General features: G+C 37.1%; 1 protein-coding gene across 7 annotated transcripts in view; it reads left to right on the top strand.

Moving 5' to 3' along the window:
- Window positions 1–15581, top strand: part of LOC150075824 (uncharacterized) — a 376562-nt gene that overhangs the window by 65178 nt on the left and 295803 nt on the right. For 6 of the 7 annotated variants that reach the window (XM_090387477.1, XM_090387479.1, XM_090387482.1 and 3 more), the window contains exon 1: window positions 1391–1495. The exons of the other annotated variant lie outside the window; for it this stretch is intronic. In XM_090387477.1, the coding sequence (XP_090243603.1) occupies window positions 1440–1495 (56 nt within the window). In that variant the 5' untranslated portion in view covers window positions 1391–1439. Of the gene's footprint in view, window positions 1–1390; window positions 1496–15581 lie in introns of those variants that run through there. 7 annotated transcript variants of the gene reach the window in all.

Raw genomic sequence — 15581 nt, forward strand, 5'->3', positions numbered from 1 at the left:
TGTCTGACTTATTCAAATCACTGGTATATTGTGTGAATTATAATCTGACTTTATTAAAGTCATTGGCGAGCCATAATCTGACTTTACATATTGGTGAGCCATAATCTGACTTTATTCAGATATGACTCACTGAGGACCTTAGTGAGTCAATCTTTGAGTCATTTGTGAATCAGAATGACTAATCCAGAATATTGGCATTCTGAATCAGTATGCTATCAATATCCTGATTTTCTTCATGTTATTTTTGAGTCATATTCCGACTTAATTTAAGTAATTTTTGAATCATATTCTGACTTTATTCATATAAAGATAAGACTTAATGACTATTCGATATGACTTAAAGTCGTCTTTAAGTCTTATTTGGCATTATTCAAGTCATCTTTCAGTCATATCTGAGAGTAAAGTCATTTGTGAGTAATATTATATTGTCAATAAGACAATTAGAATAACTGATTATATTCTAACTTTATTTTCATTATGAACCATATTCAACTTTATTCTAGTCATTTTTGAATCATATCATATTTTGCTTTTTACAATTACAAAAAATAAATTGAGAAAATTCAATTTTTCAAAATTCACATTGAAAATCGAAAATTGTTTTTTGTAAAATATATTCAAACAGATTTATCGAAAAAAATAAAGCTTAAAATCATGAGTAAAATAATATATTTATGTATATAATTATATACAATTAAAATAATATAAACTTGAAATCACGTTGGCATGGTTTTTGACTGGGAATTGCTAATTTCAACCACATCGTTTGCCTTTCTAAGAGGACAGAAGAAAACTCAGATGTTGACACTAGTTTAGGATTTAAAAAAAGAAAAGAAAAACAGCACTTTGTGAACTGGGCCAGAAAGCAGACGACATCCATTGAATACGAAACCACACTCCAACGAAGATTGATGTTACCTGCTTGGGAAGATATATACTCCGCCTTCTGCTTCTCTCTTTCTCTCCCGGGAACGAGGTTGCATTCCAGTTGTTTCAAAAAATGTCACATTCGTAACTTTCTGCCCGGAACTACGGTTATGTAGCTTTTGGAAGTGGGGGATGAGTTAGGGGGGGAGTATGGAAGAAGAGGTTTGTAGTGGGTGGATGAAGAGACGCTTTTCGCGAACAGTTGTGGGAACATCGACTTGGAGTTAAAAATGACAGTGAAGGAAGCCAGAGTAGCGCGTCCGCACCTCCGGTGTACTTGTTAAAGCGCATCGTTGCACAATTTTGATTCGTCTGCTCTCTCACGTTGGGTACTTCTGCCGTCTGCTCGCTTAGTGAGCACCTCGCTATTATATGAGTAGTTGGTGTGTGTGTGTGCCATACACAAAGAGGCAGTTGCTATTCGCTTTGTAATCTACTTTTGGGTTTATTTGTACAATCTCTATCATCTCACAGTGAACATACAGAGCCATCTGGCGGTGTTCGAACAAATTATGTTATGGGCAGAGTTGTGCAAAGTAAAACGGATGCTGAAGAACGCTAAATTTAGGTAAGTAAGAGATTGTTTATTGTGACACGCTTAGGATGACCGAAACACAAGTTTGTCGCAAAGCCAAATCATCTGTAGTCCATTGGTCTTTATGTCCGTCTGTCTGTTCCTTTATGCATTCCTTCTCCATGCCATTGAAATTAAACGTTGCACAACTTTTTAAATTAAACTTTGTACCTAACCTGTAGCAATCCTTATTCACAATGCTCATGAGGCCCAAAGACAGAAAAATTCTCATTCTTGCACAAGCTAACGCAAAGGAATTCCGAACATCAACATACTTTCCGCACAAATAAATTATAATGCAACTGAATAAACTTCAAACGACCATGTGTACAGTAATTAGTTTTTAAGTTAGATATTTATCGTTAAAATATTTTAACTGGTATAAAAAATATAGTGAGATATAAGCAGTGCACGTGGTGGCGCTATAGTCTCATCTGTTCGGATAATCGACTTTCGGATTGTCGAATTATTTGGTAGTTATTCATTGGGTAAAAATTGACTTATTTTAACCTTGTTTCTAATAAAAATAATTGATTGGAGAGAATAAAGCTGACATACAATGGGGATTAATCGAAATTAAATGTCCAAAATCATGAAATAGGTTAAGAGGGATTTAATGTTGTATCTTGATGCGAAGCCTGGTTTTGCACCAACTTTAGAACTGAAGCAGTTATAAACTTTTGAGCTCGAAAGTTGACTTTGTGTCACGCAATATTATTGACTTTAAAGATATCAACTCAAATTTCCAGGTGTGCTCGAATGTTTTGGTAAATCAAATCTTTGGACAGACTGTTGTCTTTGCAGTTTTACAAAGTTGTTAAAAAGTTCGAGAGTTTGGGAAGTGGGGGTGGATCAAAGAGTAAGTACCTTACCTGTCGTGCTTAAAAAATAAATAAAACAGGTTAGCGAGAGGTTATCCCTGGAAAAACAAGTTGGTGAGTGGACGACCCTGACACACGGTAAGCGATTTGAACAGTGTGGCATAAATTGAGTTCTCATATTGACAAACGATGATGGAAATTCAATAACTTAAAATTTCTCTCTATTTTTACCCCCTTTTTATGGCTTAAAATTGGCCCCCTAATTTTCGTACGTAAACGACCCAAATGCATTGTAAATTATGAAATTTTAGAGTGTGGTTCATATCGATTGTTTGTTGGATGGATGTACCACAAAGATATCACTCACGTTTGACAGGTTGGTTGGAACTTAAGAATGAGCTACATATGCGGTTTTTTTTTTTTTTTTTTTGTTTTTTTTTGGCGTCTGTTAACAATGGGGTTATTGTGTGCCTTCGCTCGGTTTGTTTGCCAGCATCATTCAAAGCTTGCTGGTCCGAGAAGGCGTAAAGCGATTTTTATTTGTTTTTGATTCGGCGCAAACTGACAAAACCTCTTTTTGTATTAACTTCTGTTCGAGGTTGAACGCGAGCCTTGTCTGAGAGCAGCAAACAAATCCGGGACGCCATTGTTTATCGCTTTTTAATTTACTATTTCTTTTTTGTTTCGTTTTGTGTTTCGCAGTCAATTGGGACTTTTCAGAACAATAAACAAATATTCGCAAAATACCAGGATATGCGAATTGAGGAGCGTTTTTTTTTTTTTTTTTTTAAGTGGGCTGTAAGTTTTAGCATCGCACAAAGTTGATTAAAAAAAAAAATGTGAACAGTTTGTGATCTTAAAATAGCCAAAAACGTGAAGGGTAAAGTTTTTAAATAACTAATTTGTTTATGTCTATTTCCTTCTTTCATCCATTCTTTTTCTCTCAGTCTTTTCTTCCCTTTTTTCTTCTTTTTCTATCTTTCCCTGTCATGATCTCTCTCTCTCTCTCTCTCTCTCTCTCTCTCTCTCTCTCTTGTCTTTCTTGCTTCTCTCACTTTCATTCTTTCTGTCTCTCTCCCTCTCGCTCTCTATCATTCTTCATTTCTCTCTTTGTCTTTCTTTCTCTTTTTCTGTCTCTCCCACTCTCTCCATTTTTCTTAATTTCTCTCTCTCTCTCTCTCTCTCTCTGTGTTTGTCTGTCTCTCTCTCTTTCTGTCTTCCCCTTATTCTCTTTCTTTACTCTCTTTCTCGCTCTTTCTTCGGTGCTATCTTTCTGTCTCTCCCTCTCTCTGATTTTTTTGCTCTCTCTCTCTCTCTCTCTCTCTCTCTCTTACTCTCTACCTCTTTCCTCTATCTCTCATGTTTTCGCTCTCTTTCTCTTTTCTTCCTTCTCTTTGTTTCTTTCTTTTTTAATCTTTCATTTTTTTGCTTTCTCTCTCTCTCTCTTGCTTTTCTTCCTTCATTTTGTTTTTCTTTTTTTCTCTGTTTTTCTGTCTTTATTCCTCTGTCCCTCTCTTTCTTTCTTTTTCTCTCACCCAATTTCCGCGCTCTCTTTCTTTTCTTTTTTTCACTTTGTTTCTTTCCTTTTCTCTTTCTTTCTGTCTCTCTGTCCCCCTCTTTCTCTATCTCTCATGTTTTCGCTCTCTCTTTTCTTCCTTCGCTTTCTTTCTTTTTTTTTTCTCTTTGTATTTCTGTTTTTATTTCTCTGTCCCTCTCTTTCTACACGTCCTTCTCTTTCTCTCTCTCTCTCTTTGTTTTCTTTCTTTTTCTCTCACTCATTTTTCGCTCTCTCTTTTTTTTCCACTTTGTTTCTCTCTCTCTTTCTCTCTCTCTCTCTCTCTCTCTCTCTCTCTCTCTCTCTCTCTCTTTCTCTCTCTCTCTCTCTCTCTCTCTCTCTCTCTGCCTTTGTTTGTCCTTGTCTGTCGTTCTCTTTCTCCTTCTTTCTCTCACTAATTGTAAACTTGTTATTTTACTTCTTTTCTTTTCTTTCGTTGAGAAAAATGTAGAAAAATTAGTTAATGATATAATACACATTCTGAGGTATTATCAATTCTGAGGTATTATCAATTTCTTGTTGTAAATGCATCATAAAATGGAAATATTGATTTCAGAGAGCAGTAGAACATTGTTTCTGTGTCGTTGTAAAATAATCGATTTTCATGCGGGGTCCTGGAAGAGGGTCCCTTGGTTAATGACCACTTAACTTCTTGTTAAGCTTATTATTATTATTATTTTTTTAAAGTGGTCCCGAATCGAAACTTTCCTGCTTTCAAACGATGGTTTTAAAATCCGTTCCCACGAAGAAGTTGTATTTTTAAAAATGGACCGATGGGGGTAAGTGCGTTCGGTTTTTCATTACTCATTCGCGTGCATTATGACGTCATTCGTCGATATTTTTAATATTCCGAAATTAGGCGGTAACCGACGAGATATATATAAAAAGGGGAAAAAAAAATTGTTGACCTCTATCGCCATTTCGTACATACACTTCCGGCGTAGCACCCCCCACGTGGGTAATTAAATAGCGCGACTGAACGACAGCTGTGTTGGCAAACAGCCTCGCGAAACGTGTGTTCGTACGGTTGTGCGAACTGGCAGCGATCCCCAGATGGCGAACCGCGTGGAATCCGCGAGCCATAATGCTTCGGTTCAGGGGCACATTCCGAACCAATTGGTAGCCAAGGTTTAATACTCAGCCGCCCGTCATATTTTTATGCGCTTTCTTTTTGCACTTGAAATTAGAATTCCGTTCTATTTTCGAGGGACAACATCGAGTAGTCTTCTTCTTTTTCCTCTCCGGGCTCGGTGATATTTTATACTTCGTGGCGGATTCAAATTACACGGTTCCATTATTTATTCCGGCGTGTTTCCCATTACTTATTACAATAGCTTAGTTTCCTTATCTACACCGAATTATCAAAAGTATTAGCGCACTCTTAGAGTACCAAAAATGGTTCGGAGGTCAGATTTCAACGCTGCTTAGTGTTTCCTTTAGCCCGCAGTGCGGTGGATAATCGATTATGAAATGACAACAAGAAAACCGAAGAACAAAAAAAAAAAAAAAAACGACAGTGGAGTGATTCGATCTGACGTTATGAAAAACAAAGTGCCGCCACCAGTGGGTCAATGGTCTCTCTCCCTTTCTCGCTGTTTTTGTTTTCTTTTCTTTATTTCTGTGTGTATGTGAGTGTGTCCTCTTTCTTTCTTTCCTCTCTTTCTGTCTTTCTTTCTTTATTTATTCCTCCCTCTTTCTTTCTTTCTCTCCTTTATCGCTGTGTTTCTTTTTTATTCTCTCTCTTTGTCTTTGTCGATTTTTCCTTCTTTCTGTCTGTCTCTCTTCCTTCATTCTGTCTCTCACTCTATCTCTGTCTTCCTGTCTTTCTTTCTGCTTACTTCTGTTACTCTGTCTCTCTTTCTTTCTTTATTGCTCGCACTCTCTCTCTCTCTCGCACTCTCACATCTCTTTCTCTGTCTTTGTCTTCCTTTCTTTATTTTACTCTCTCTTTCGCTCTTTTTCTTTCTGTCTCTTCCCTCATTCTCTATCTCTGTGTTTCATTCTTTATCTCTCTTGTCTCTCTCTCTCTCTCTGTCTTTCTTTACTTCTCCCTCTCTTTCTCAATTCTGTGTTTCTTTCTTTATTTTTCCCTCTCTTTCTTTATATTTCTCTTTTTCTTTCTGTCTCTCTCTCTGTTTCTGTGTTTCCTTATTCTCTCTCTCTCTCTGTCCCTTTATTTCTATATCTCTCTCTTTCTGTCTTTGTGCTTCTTTATTTCTTTATATTTTATTTCTCTCTCGGAGTTTATTTCATTATTACTCTTTTTTTTTCTCTCTTTCTTTTTTTTTCTATATTTCTCTGATTTTTTCTGTCTCCATCTCTGTTTCTTTATTTATTTCTCTCTCTCTCTCTGCGTTTATTTTTTTATATTTCTTTATTTATTTCTCTCTCTCTCTCTCTCTGCGTTTATTTTTTTATATTTCTCTTTCTCGGTTTTTTTATTTATTTCTCTTTCCCCTCTTTCTTCGTTTCTGTTTCTTCTCTTTCTTTATTTTCTTTCTTGCTTCCTTTGTACCCCATCTATGGGATACAAAGGAAGTAAGAAATATTTCCCTGCCTTTCTTTCTTTCTCTTTCTCTTTCTATATATTTCTCATTTTTGCTTATATTATTATATCATATTAGATATTCATATTCTTTCTCTGTCTCTCACGCCTTCAACATCTCCCATTTCTGCCATTAGATATGGAATTTTGTATAATTTACTCTTCCACCTTCTCACTTTTCAGCAGACTTATTAATTTTATCTATATATATATATATATATGACAGAGAGATGATATATATATATATATATATATAAAATCATATTGAATTCCTCCGCTATAGTTCTTTCCCATCATGAGTTTTTGGTTTCATAATGAACTGATTTGCATATTATGGAAATGCCATAATCGATTATGACTTTCGATCGTGCCCATCACTAGTCAAAAGTGCCTGCCATTTTCTGAAATGTATCTACTGTATTTCCAACTGCGCGCCTGGAAGAGTGGTCTTCAACACCACCAGGATTCTTAAGTACACAGCATGGGAACTAGTTGTGATTGTTTCCTGGTCCAACAGTAATCATCATCCCTTCCGTTTTGAGGTCTTTAACCTCCTAGGTTGGATGCTCACTTTCAGACATGCATCAGCTGATTTGCATATTTCAGAAATGACGTACTTCACTTGAAGTTCACATATGCTGTAGTCACGTCATGGCATAATGTAATTCCACACTAAGGTTCGCTGATTTGTACACTGCTTGACAAAATTAACAGAACAAAATGTTTTTCATGAATATTTTGTTGTGAACGGAGTCGCCAAAGGTAAATATTTGATATAATAACCATCCTGGCATGCAAATTCAGAGTATCCAATAGAAATCGATCAACCATCGATTTCTATTGGATACTCGGATATTACACAGCTGAAAATTATGCAAATTATTCATGCCTATAAAAACACGGGTTGCGACCACATCATTTCATTCCTGTTTTTTGGTTTGCTCAGCTACATCTCCAGTACTCCGGATGGCAAGTCATCATCATTTAGATGATTCTTTGAGATGGCGGGCCTTTGATGGGGGCACAGTAACTGCCCGGAGGTACTGAGAATAGATCCTCGAACCCTATGTGCGACTTTTTAGGCGTGCGGTTTGCCCAGAGTTTCTTTCCATGCACGACAAAGCCACTGCACATAGACCTCAAGTGGTGGAGGAACATCTTAAACCTGAAGATATCCAACGACTGCCGTGGCCAGCACGGCTACAGACTTAAATCCGATCGAACATGAGTGGGACGCCTTTGGGCATCGCATTGCACGCCGACACCCAATACCTTGGTGAGTTAAGGTCTGCACTGGTGGAAGAATGAGATTTGTTGCCACAGAATCTTACGAGCATGGTTCACCGATGTCAGGTCTGTTTAGGCGTTGAAGGGAATCATACGCTGTACTGATGTCATATGAACATATTTTCAAGCATCTTGTATCGACTTCTGTAATGCGACCTTTTTTGGTAATTCTTATACAACTCCTATAAATCTCCCTTATACCTGTCCAAAGTTTCTTGCTGGCTCCTCATTTCATCGTTATTCTGTGGTGCCACCACAATACGAAATTTTGTCCCGTTTTTTCGCAATCTGCACAAGTACACCACGGTTTCTACGTGTTCTGTTCATTTTTCCTGGCAGTGTATTCATTATTTTGCAAGCTACTGCACTTTTGTCATCTGTAAGTTTACTTTTCGACACTCGAGTACATTAAACCGTCTAATTGATGTAATGTACACTGAGAGGTCAATTTATTATTTCACTGACCTAATTGCTAGGTCAGTAATTCTATGAAACACTTCACAGGGAATGGCAGAGTGCTCGTACAACTCAAATACAGTGATCGTTGAAAGTGTAACTGTAGCAGTATGATCAAAGATTCTGTCTTCACACATTACTTTTTAAAAAAATTAATACTATATTAATTTATGTAATTTTAATTTAAAATATTAGAATTAATTTTAAATTAATCAGCATAGAAAGGTGGAAAACTAAACTGACATGGCTGCAAGTGTTGTATAATATGCAGTTACCGCACATAGGAGTGTATTTTATTGTGTTTATAGGAGAAACAAGTTAGTTAATATAAACGCAGTACATACCTTTCAGACGCGTTAGCAAATAATAATAATTCAATGATTTATGTATTTAGTAAACTGATAACAAAAACGAGAAAAAAGCAACGACTTTTATACGCGAACCGAGAACATTTCGTTTCTGCTCATCCGTCACATTGTTAACATTTCTCAAACCAGCGCATGGCAGCGAACGTAATATCCAGTGATTCAGCTGCAATATACGAGTATCGGTTATATGTGTATCGATTATGTTATTTGTATGAAAAAGGTAAAATAATTATTTCTGGTTTCTCTTGTTCTATTTTAATTAAACTTTGAAAAGACTCAATAAATCGTTTTGAAAAAGTGAAACATAAAATTTCATGAAAATCCACCAACTGGAAGTCGTTATTACATGAGGACGGACAGACAAAGAAAATAATAATTGTCTGATTTATTTGGTCTAATTTTAATAAAATCTGGAATGGCTTGGGCAAATCTTTTTAAAAGGCCCAAATATAAAATATTGTGAAAATCTCTGCAGAGGATGTCGAGTTGTTAAATGCGGACGGACAGACATGGTGGAGACAAAGGCACATCATGCACATATATACTAAAGCGCCTGATTAATCATTTCGACAGTGAAGATAATCGTTAACTGCATTTAGCAGTCACGCGAGCTTGAATCACAGGTCCACTCAAACTCGTATGCTAATAACTCTTGTGCTTGACCATTCGGCTAGGTCAGTTACAGTATCCTAGTTTGATTATATATTTACTACTCGTGCCCAGCTGGCCAGGGGATTATATTGAGGCATAAAGTTTCTGTATATCCGGTCCTTCGCATGTCTAGTTGATCAATGTCAAGTTCCTCAGCTTGTGTCAAGAATTAGTATGGGAGGTATCTTTGAGGTTTTCTCGCTATGACTTAGAGCGAATGTTGCCCTCGGTGCTAGAATTGGGATCCTCCAACGGCAAGTTTTCCGTTGGAGGATCAAACACCACAATCAATCTTGATTGTGGTGTTTAATCTGGCTGGTGAATTCTATTTTGGAGTGGAATAATGATTTTTGTTTTCTATCAGCTCTAAAGTGTATATTACTTTTGGGCATTTGCGTTTGTGCGATAGCCACTATTGTAGCCAATATTCATCTCAGTAAATTATTTTAATGTTAGTTGTGGCAGCAGAAGCTCAGATTTCTACTCCCTATAATGCCATTGGATGAATAATACGATACGCATATTACTTTGTAGTTTTTATATTCCTATTATGAAATAGATGTTGATTTGCAACCCATTTCATTTTATACATCTTGACGTGCAGGGCCTGGATGTGCTGTTCGAAAATAAACTTTTCATCAAAGATGATGCCCAAATGTCGGTTCTCAGAAGTATTTGGACTGTCTTCTGGTCAGTTCGCTTGGTAGAATTGGCGTCGTCCACATCGGGTGGAAAGACCTGAGTTTGAGTCCCATCGATGACGTGAGGAATTTTTATGGCCCTTTTTCACAACATGGCTGAGCCCTCAAGCGAGGGTAGCATGGTTTTTTTCTCCCGGGAACTCGGGTTTGTCATCCAGTAAACAAAAAATCGACCCCAGAAAACACGCAATTTACAGATAACATGTATAGGGCAATATGGCCTTAGTCGGTGATGCTCCTAAAACCCAACTACAACAACATAAATTAATTTTTGTAATGAACCACTCTTTTACCATTTGGATAATCCTTAGTATTACATACGTGGCAAGAGAGTGGTTCATTACAAAAAATTAGGCTAAATTCAAGATTTGAGTACATCTCCGATGAACAGAACTAAAGCTAAAGGAACCATTGCAGAGGAGAATGTCTTTCAGGCTTGTGCTTGAGGGGTAAATAAGCAACTTCCACTTAATTTGTTGTCCAACAGTTCCTAAGCTACATATTACTCAAGAAATGTTTCTACTGTAGACCGGTGGACGTTAGTGGGAAAAATATGGAGCGAATTCTGTGTTCTAGTCTGTGTACTAAGAAAACGATTTATCTGGAGAAATCAAGTTCTTGGCTTGAATCTGGATCTCAAAATCTTGAGGCAGACCTGTATGTCTTATCACAAAAAGGTCGTGTGTAGATAAACGTGATAAAATTTCAGGGTAAATTGAAAAAAGAAAAAGAAAAAAAAAGAAAAACTCTACTTGATGGACCAAAATGGACATCATTTTTTGTAAATGCTCTCGTACTCTCCATATTAGTTCTCGCTGGTATGCAGTGATTATAAACACTGTCCTTTGTATCCCAGGTGGAAATGACCTAGGTTCGAATCCCATCAGTGACGCGAGGAACTTTCATGTGCTTTTTTTTTCACTCCACTGATAAGTTAATAGGTCCCAGGTGAGGCTAGCAAGGTTTTTTCTCCCGAAAAGGTCTCTCATCCACAAAAACAGGCAAACTGACCAGAGAAAACACGATTTATGGACATATTACACATGGGCGGATAAGTTAGTTCTCGGATGGCCCTAATAAACAGTTCTCGATCCCAACTATAGACAGTTTTTCTAGCTTGTTTTCTTCTCAGCAGAACCTTTGTTTATATAGTAATTCTGCCTCTTCACGTGAAAATGAATTCAGTCTGCTGCTGGTCGATTCCCCACAGCTGTTGACCAAGCTGTGGGGAATTTCCATCATTTACATTTGTCAGCGATAAACATTTTATCCAAGAAAAACATCCAACTGCATTCCAGGAGATCGTAGATGAACATGATTAATAAATGAGATGTCGTCAAGTTCATTTGTATCTACAGGATCTGTCACTGGGACGTTTAGTTACGATGCACGTCACTGTCCCTGTATGCCAACAGAATTACAGGATCATGTTTTTTGTTTGTATTATTAAAGGACAGGCTTAATTCTTTTGGGAGGCACGCCTATGAAAATATTTCTGGTTGAGTGGCGGATACATAAAAAGCTTTTGTAGTCGTATCTGTGAATAGCTGTTGAGTATAAACACCAGGAGCTGTCCCCGAGTACCGCCTCTGTTGCTTTGTCAATGTTTAATGTTTCATTTCCCCCCTTCCTCCGAAAATGCTCTCACTCTTCCTCACTTAAAAGATGTACGCCCATCTATGCGCAACACCAAATCGTATCCTATAATATTTTTAAAACGATTTGGAGAATTTCCGTGTAAATATCTTCTCCCAGCATGCTTGAAAATATTAAGGAAACGCTGTGTGATTTTTTTTCTCCCATCCCATGAGATTTACACGTCTCCTTCCCTAGTTTTAACTACAATCACAACTAGTTTAAAACTTTTATCACAACTCAAAATATGGCTGTTCTGGTCTATAAAGTAAAATGAGAGGTGTGATCAAAAAGTTCGAGGACTGGCTTTGTATCTTGAGAATGCAGTTGTGGCAAATTGTGACTTCTCTCAACATGTTTGGTGATTCGTGCAGACACCCAGTTTATCTACAGTCAGCCGAATTTAGCGTTGAATAGAAGGTGCGTTATGTTTTTCGTCGTATTTTAAAATGATAATCTCCTAGATCAGCGAATTTGCGCCGAATCTTGTTTCAAATTAAGGAAATGTGAAGCAGAAACCCACGAAATGTTAAAAACAACTTTCGGAGAAGTTGTTGCTATTGCTGTTGTAGGGTTTTAGGAGCACTAGGACTTAGATCATATTGCTCCGTATCTATTGTCTGTAAATTGGGTGTGTTCTGTGGTTGATTTTCTGTTTGCTGGACGAAAAACTCGAGTTTCCGGGAGATAAAGCCATGCTACCATCACCTGAGACCTACTAACTCAGCCACGTTGTGTAAAAGGCCAACAAGAATTCCTCACGTCGTTGACGGGACTCGATCGCAGGTCTTTACCACCCGGTGTGGGAGGATAGCGATTCTACCAACTGTGCTACTAACCACGAGGGCTTTCGGAGAAGATACAGTTTATTGGCCGAAGACTTTTCAATGGTTTCCAATGTTTAAAGAGGGCCCCTTGTTCGTCGAAGATATTTTTCCTTGCGGCCATCCTTCAACTTCAAAAACCAACGATTCAGTTGCTAATGTTCGTAATTCGATCAGGAATGATTGACATTCAAATATCCAAGAAGTTGCTAATGAAACTCAGTGAAAGACTCCATCTGCTCCAAAGTCCAACAAAACAGGAGAATATCGATCAATTAAGACCATTCTTATCGTAATTTTTGATTCCCAGAGCATTATTCATAATGAATTTGTCCACATGGTCAAACATTGAACAGGAATACCATAAAACAATTTTACGCTGATTGCGCAAGTTGTTGTTCGGAGAAAATGGCCGGAAAAGTGAACTTAGAATTAGCGCTTGCATTGGCGCTTGCATTGGCGCTTTCCATTTAAGAACTTTTTGCAAAGCACTCGACCACTGTGGTCCCTCGTATATACTTACCGGATTTTTCTCCCTGTGATTTTTTCCCCCCCAAGCTTAAAGCTCCCTTGAAAGGACACAGATTTGCAAAGAATGAGGATTATTAAGAACGCGACACAGCAACTGTCAGCAGTTCCAAAAAAGCATCTTAGAAAAACTGTAATGTTAGGACCAATGGAAAATTACCTGATCTACCTGTCTGCATTTTGTGTGTAAATTGAATATGTTCTCTAGTCAGTTTGTTTGTTTTGTTGGACGAAAAAAACACTAGTTTACGGGGAGGGAGACACTATCCCCACCTAAGACCGACTAATTCAGTCATGGAGTGAGAAAAAAGCAATAAAAGTTACTCTCACCATTGACAGGATCCGAACCCGGGCCTATTCCACCCATTGTGCAGAGGATAGTAATTATAGCCACTGTACTACCGCGAAGACTGAAAGAAATCTATCAGGAATGCTCCCAGAAGTTGCACAAGTGTTGGTATCGGGTTATACAGTGTGGAGAATACTTCCAAAAATGTCCATCCGAATAGCCGATCGACTTCATCATTTAAATCCCCGAAATTTTTTTTATCACACCTCGTATATTATTTGTAAAACAAATAGATGTACAAAAAAATGTGCACAGTAATAAAACAGTAATAATAAAAAAAACAGTGCTGACCTTCTTGGCATAAATGGTTCCTGGAAGATGGAAAAGCCGTGTTATGGAGTGAAAAACCACGATATTTGTTATGGAGCTCCAAATCAAATACATGTTATCATTCAGATTAATATAATTTATAATTTAACAAGAATTTATTACTTAAATATTAATATATACTTAATCATTAATTAAAGTATTTATTTTTTAATATTTTGAATAGTAATAGTAAATAATATTACACGCTTATGGATTTTTGACGTTTTAAGACTTGAAAGCCATCATCAAAAAAAAGGCTCAATTTTGTTGGGTAATAAAAAGTACCAGAGCAACGCCCTGGTACGATCTGGCTTCATTACACCTACTGTGGGACGTCTTGAAGAGGAATGGACTCTTCTTGTACCTTAAATTATATCTTGCAGCTAGTAAGCTGATCGTACAAAGAACTTTGTATGAACGCCAGATGGCGGTATTAAATAACATAGTAGTGGAAACTAAAATGGATATTATGTTTGTTTAAAGTTAAGAATTCGTAGTTTTTTTTTATCTCACACGTCTATGCGCGTTTCTGTGTGTGTGTGTGTGTGTGTGTGCACTCAGTCACACTACTATTTTAAAGGTAGGATTGACGTTTTCTTCGCAGCTACTCTTCTGGAGTTGAGGGCGCATAGTTTTAACCAACATGTCCTCGTTTGTCTAATGGGGTTGTCCAGATATGATGGATTGGTCGTATTCACAGTCTCAAGTTAGCGTATATATTTACTCTGCTCAGTTTCTCTACCTTGGGAATCCTATTTTTTATATATGATTTTTTTAAATATCAGCTCAACGCTAAATACATGTAGTCCTAAAAAATATGAGTCCGTTGACTAATCAGAGCAATGGCAATGATCTTGATGAAAATTTCGAGACAAAAATTGAAGATAAAAGTATGTATTAACCAGGAATATTTTTGATTTTACTGTTTAATTTTAATTTTTATTTATTCAATTTTTGATTATTTTTGATTTTAAAAAAATTAGAAACTTATCTAGTAGGGCAACCTTTTTCTCGAATTACAGCTCAGACTCGTCTTGGCATAGATTCCACTAGGTGTTGAGAAAGTCTACCTCCACATTTGATCATTCTTCCATCAAGATATTTATCAGCTGTTGTATTCTGACCGGTAGATAACTGTGAAACCGAACTGCCCTTTCCAACATATCGCAGACGTTTTCATTTGGATTCAGATATGAGAATTAGGCAGCCAGGGTAGGTGATGGAAATCGTGGGAATGTTCCTCGAACCAGAAAATTACGTTGTCGTCTTGACAGAATCCATCGCAATCCGGATAAAAATAAAGGATTACAGGGTGAAGTTGGTCCGCACGACTTTCCAAAGGAGTGGACCTAGCCCGTAACAACAACAACAACAAAAAAAAAAAAAAAACCATATCATCATAATATTAGTTTGAGAGAGTTGAATTCTAATTATCGACGATCAATACGCTGCCAGTAAAAACGCCTATAGGTAAAATGCCGTCGAGGTCATAATGCCAACTGTTCAACCATGAATTATTCGAAATATGGACAGGTTATAGATATTACAATGCCAACCGATTGTAGTTATGTCAAATGTGTACTTTAGTAACACTTCAATTAAACAATTTCTCACCGAACTTTTTTAGATAGATATGTTTTGGCTGGGAATAATGACCAAAATTTGGATGTCATTGATCACGTTAGATTTACACTCAACATCAGCTTACTATGTTCTGTTTTGTTTAAGCTTTCTATTTGAGTTTGTCGTAGTGTAAGGCTGCATAACCTCTGTTTCTTCTTTGATAAATATATTTAATAATATTAGTACATTTATTTGCTTAAAATTCTGGGGCTACTCAATTCTCCCCTCCGTGCTTAACTTCACAGTGACTCTAAAAAATACTATATATGAGCTGTGACACGTTGGGGATGATAGGAATGATTTGCTGATGGAAGAGTAATTTAATCTCTTTTTAATGTCTTTATACAGCACCTTCGGATGTTTCAGGGCCATAATATCCAGGTCATCGACGTGTGAAAACACATTTGCTTAGACACATAATACACACG

The sequence above is a fragment of the Mastigoproctus giganteus genome, chromosome 13 (genome assembly GCF_048544385.1).
Source record: "Mastigoproctus giganteus isolate SK-2022 chromosome 13, ASM4854438v1, whole genome shotgun sequence".
Classification (NCBI taxonomy): Eukaryota; Metazoa; Arthropoda; class Arachnida; order Uropygi; family Thelyphonidae; genus Mastigoproctus; species Mastigoproctus giganteus.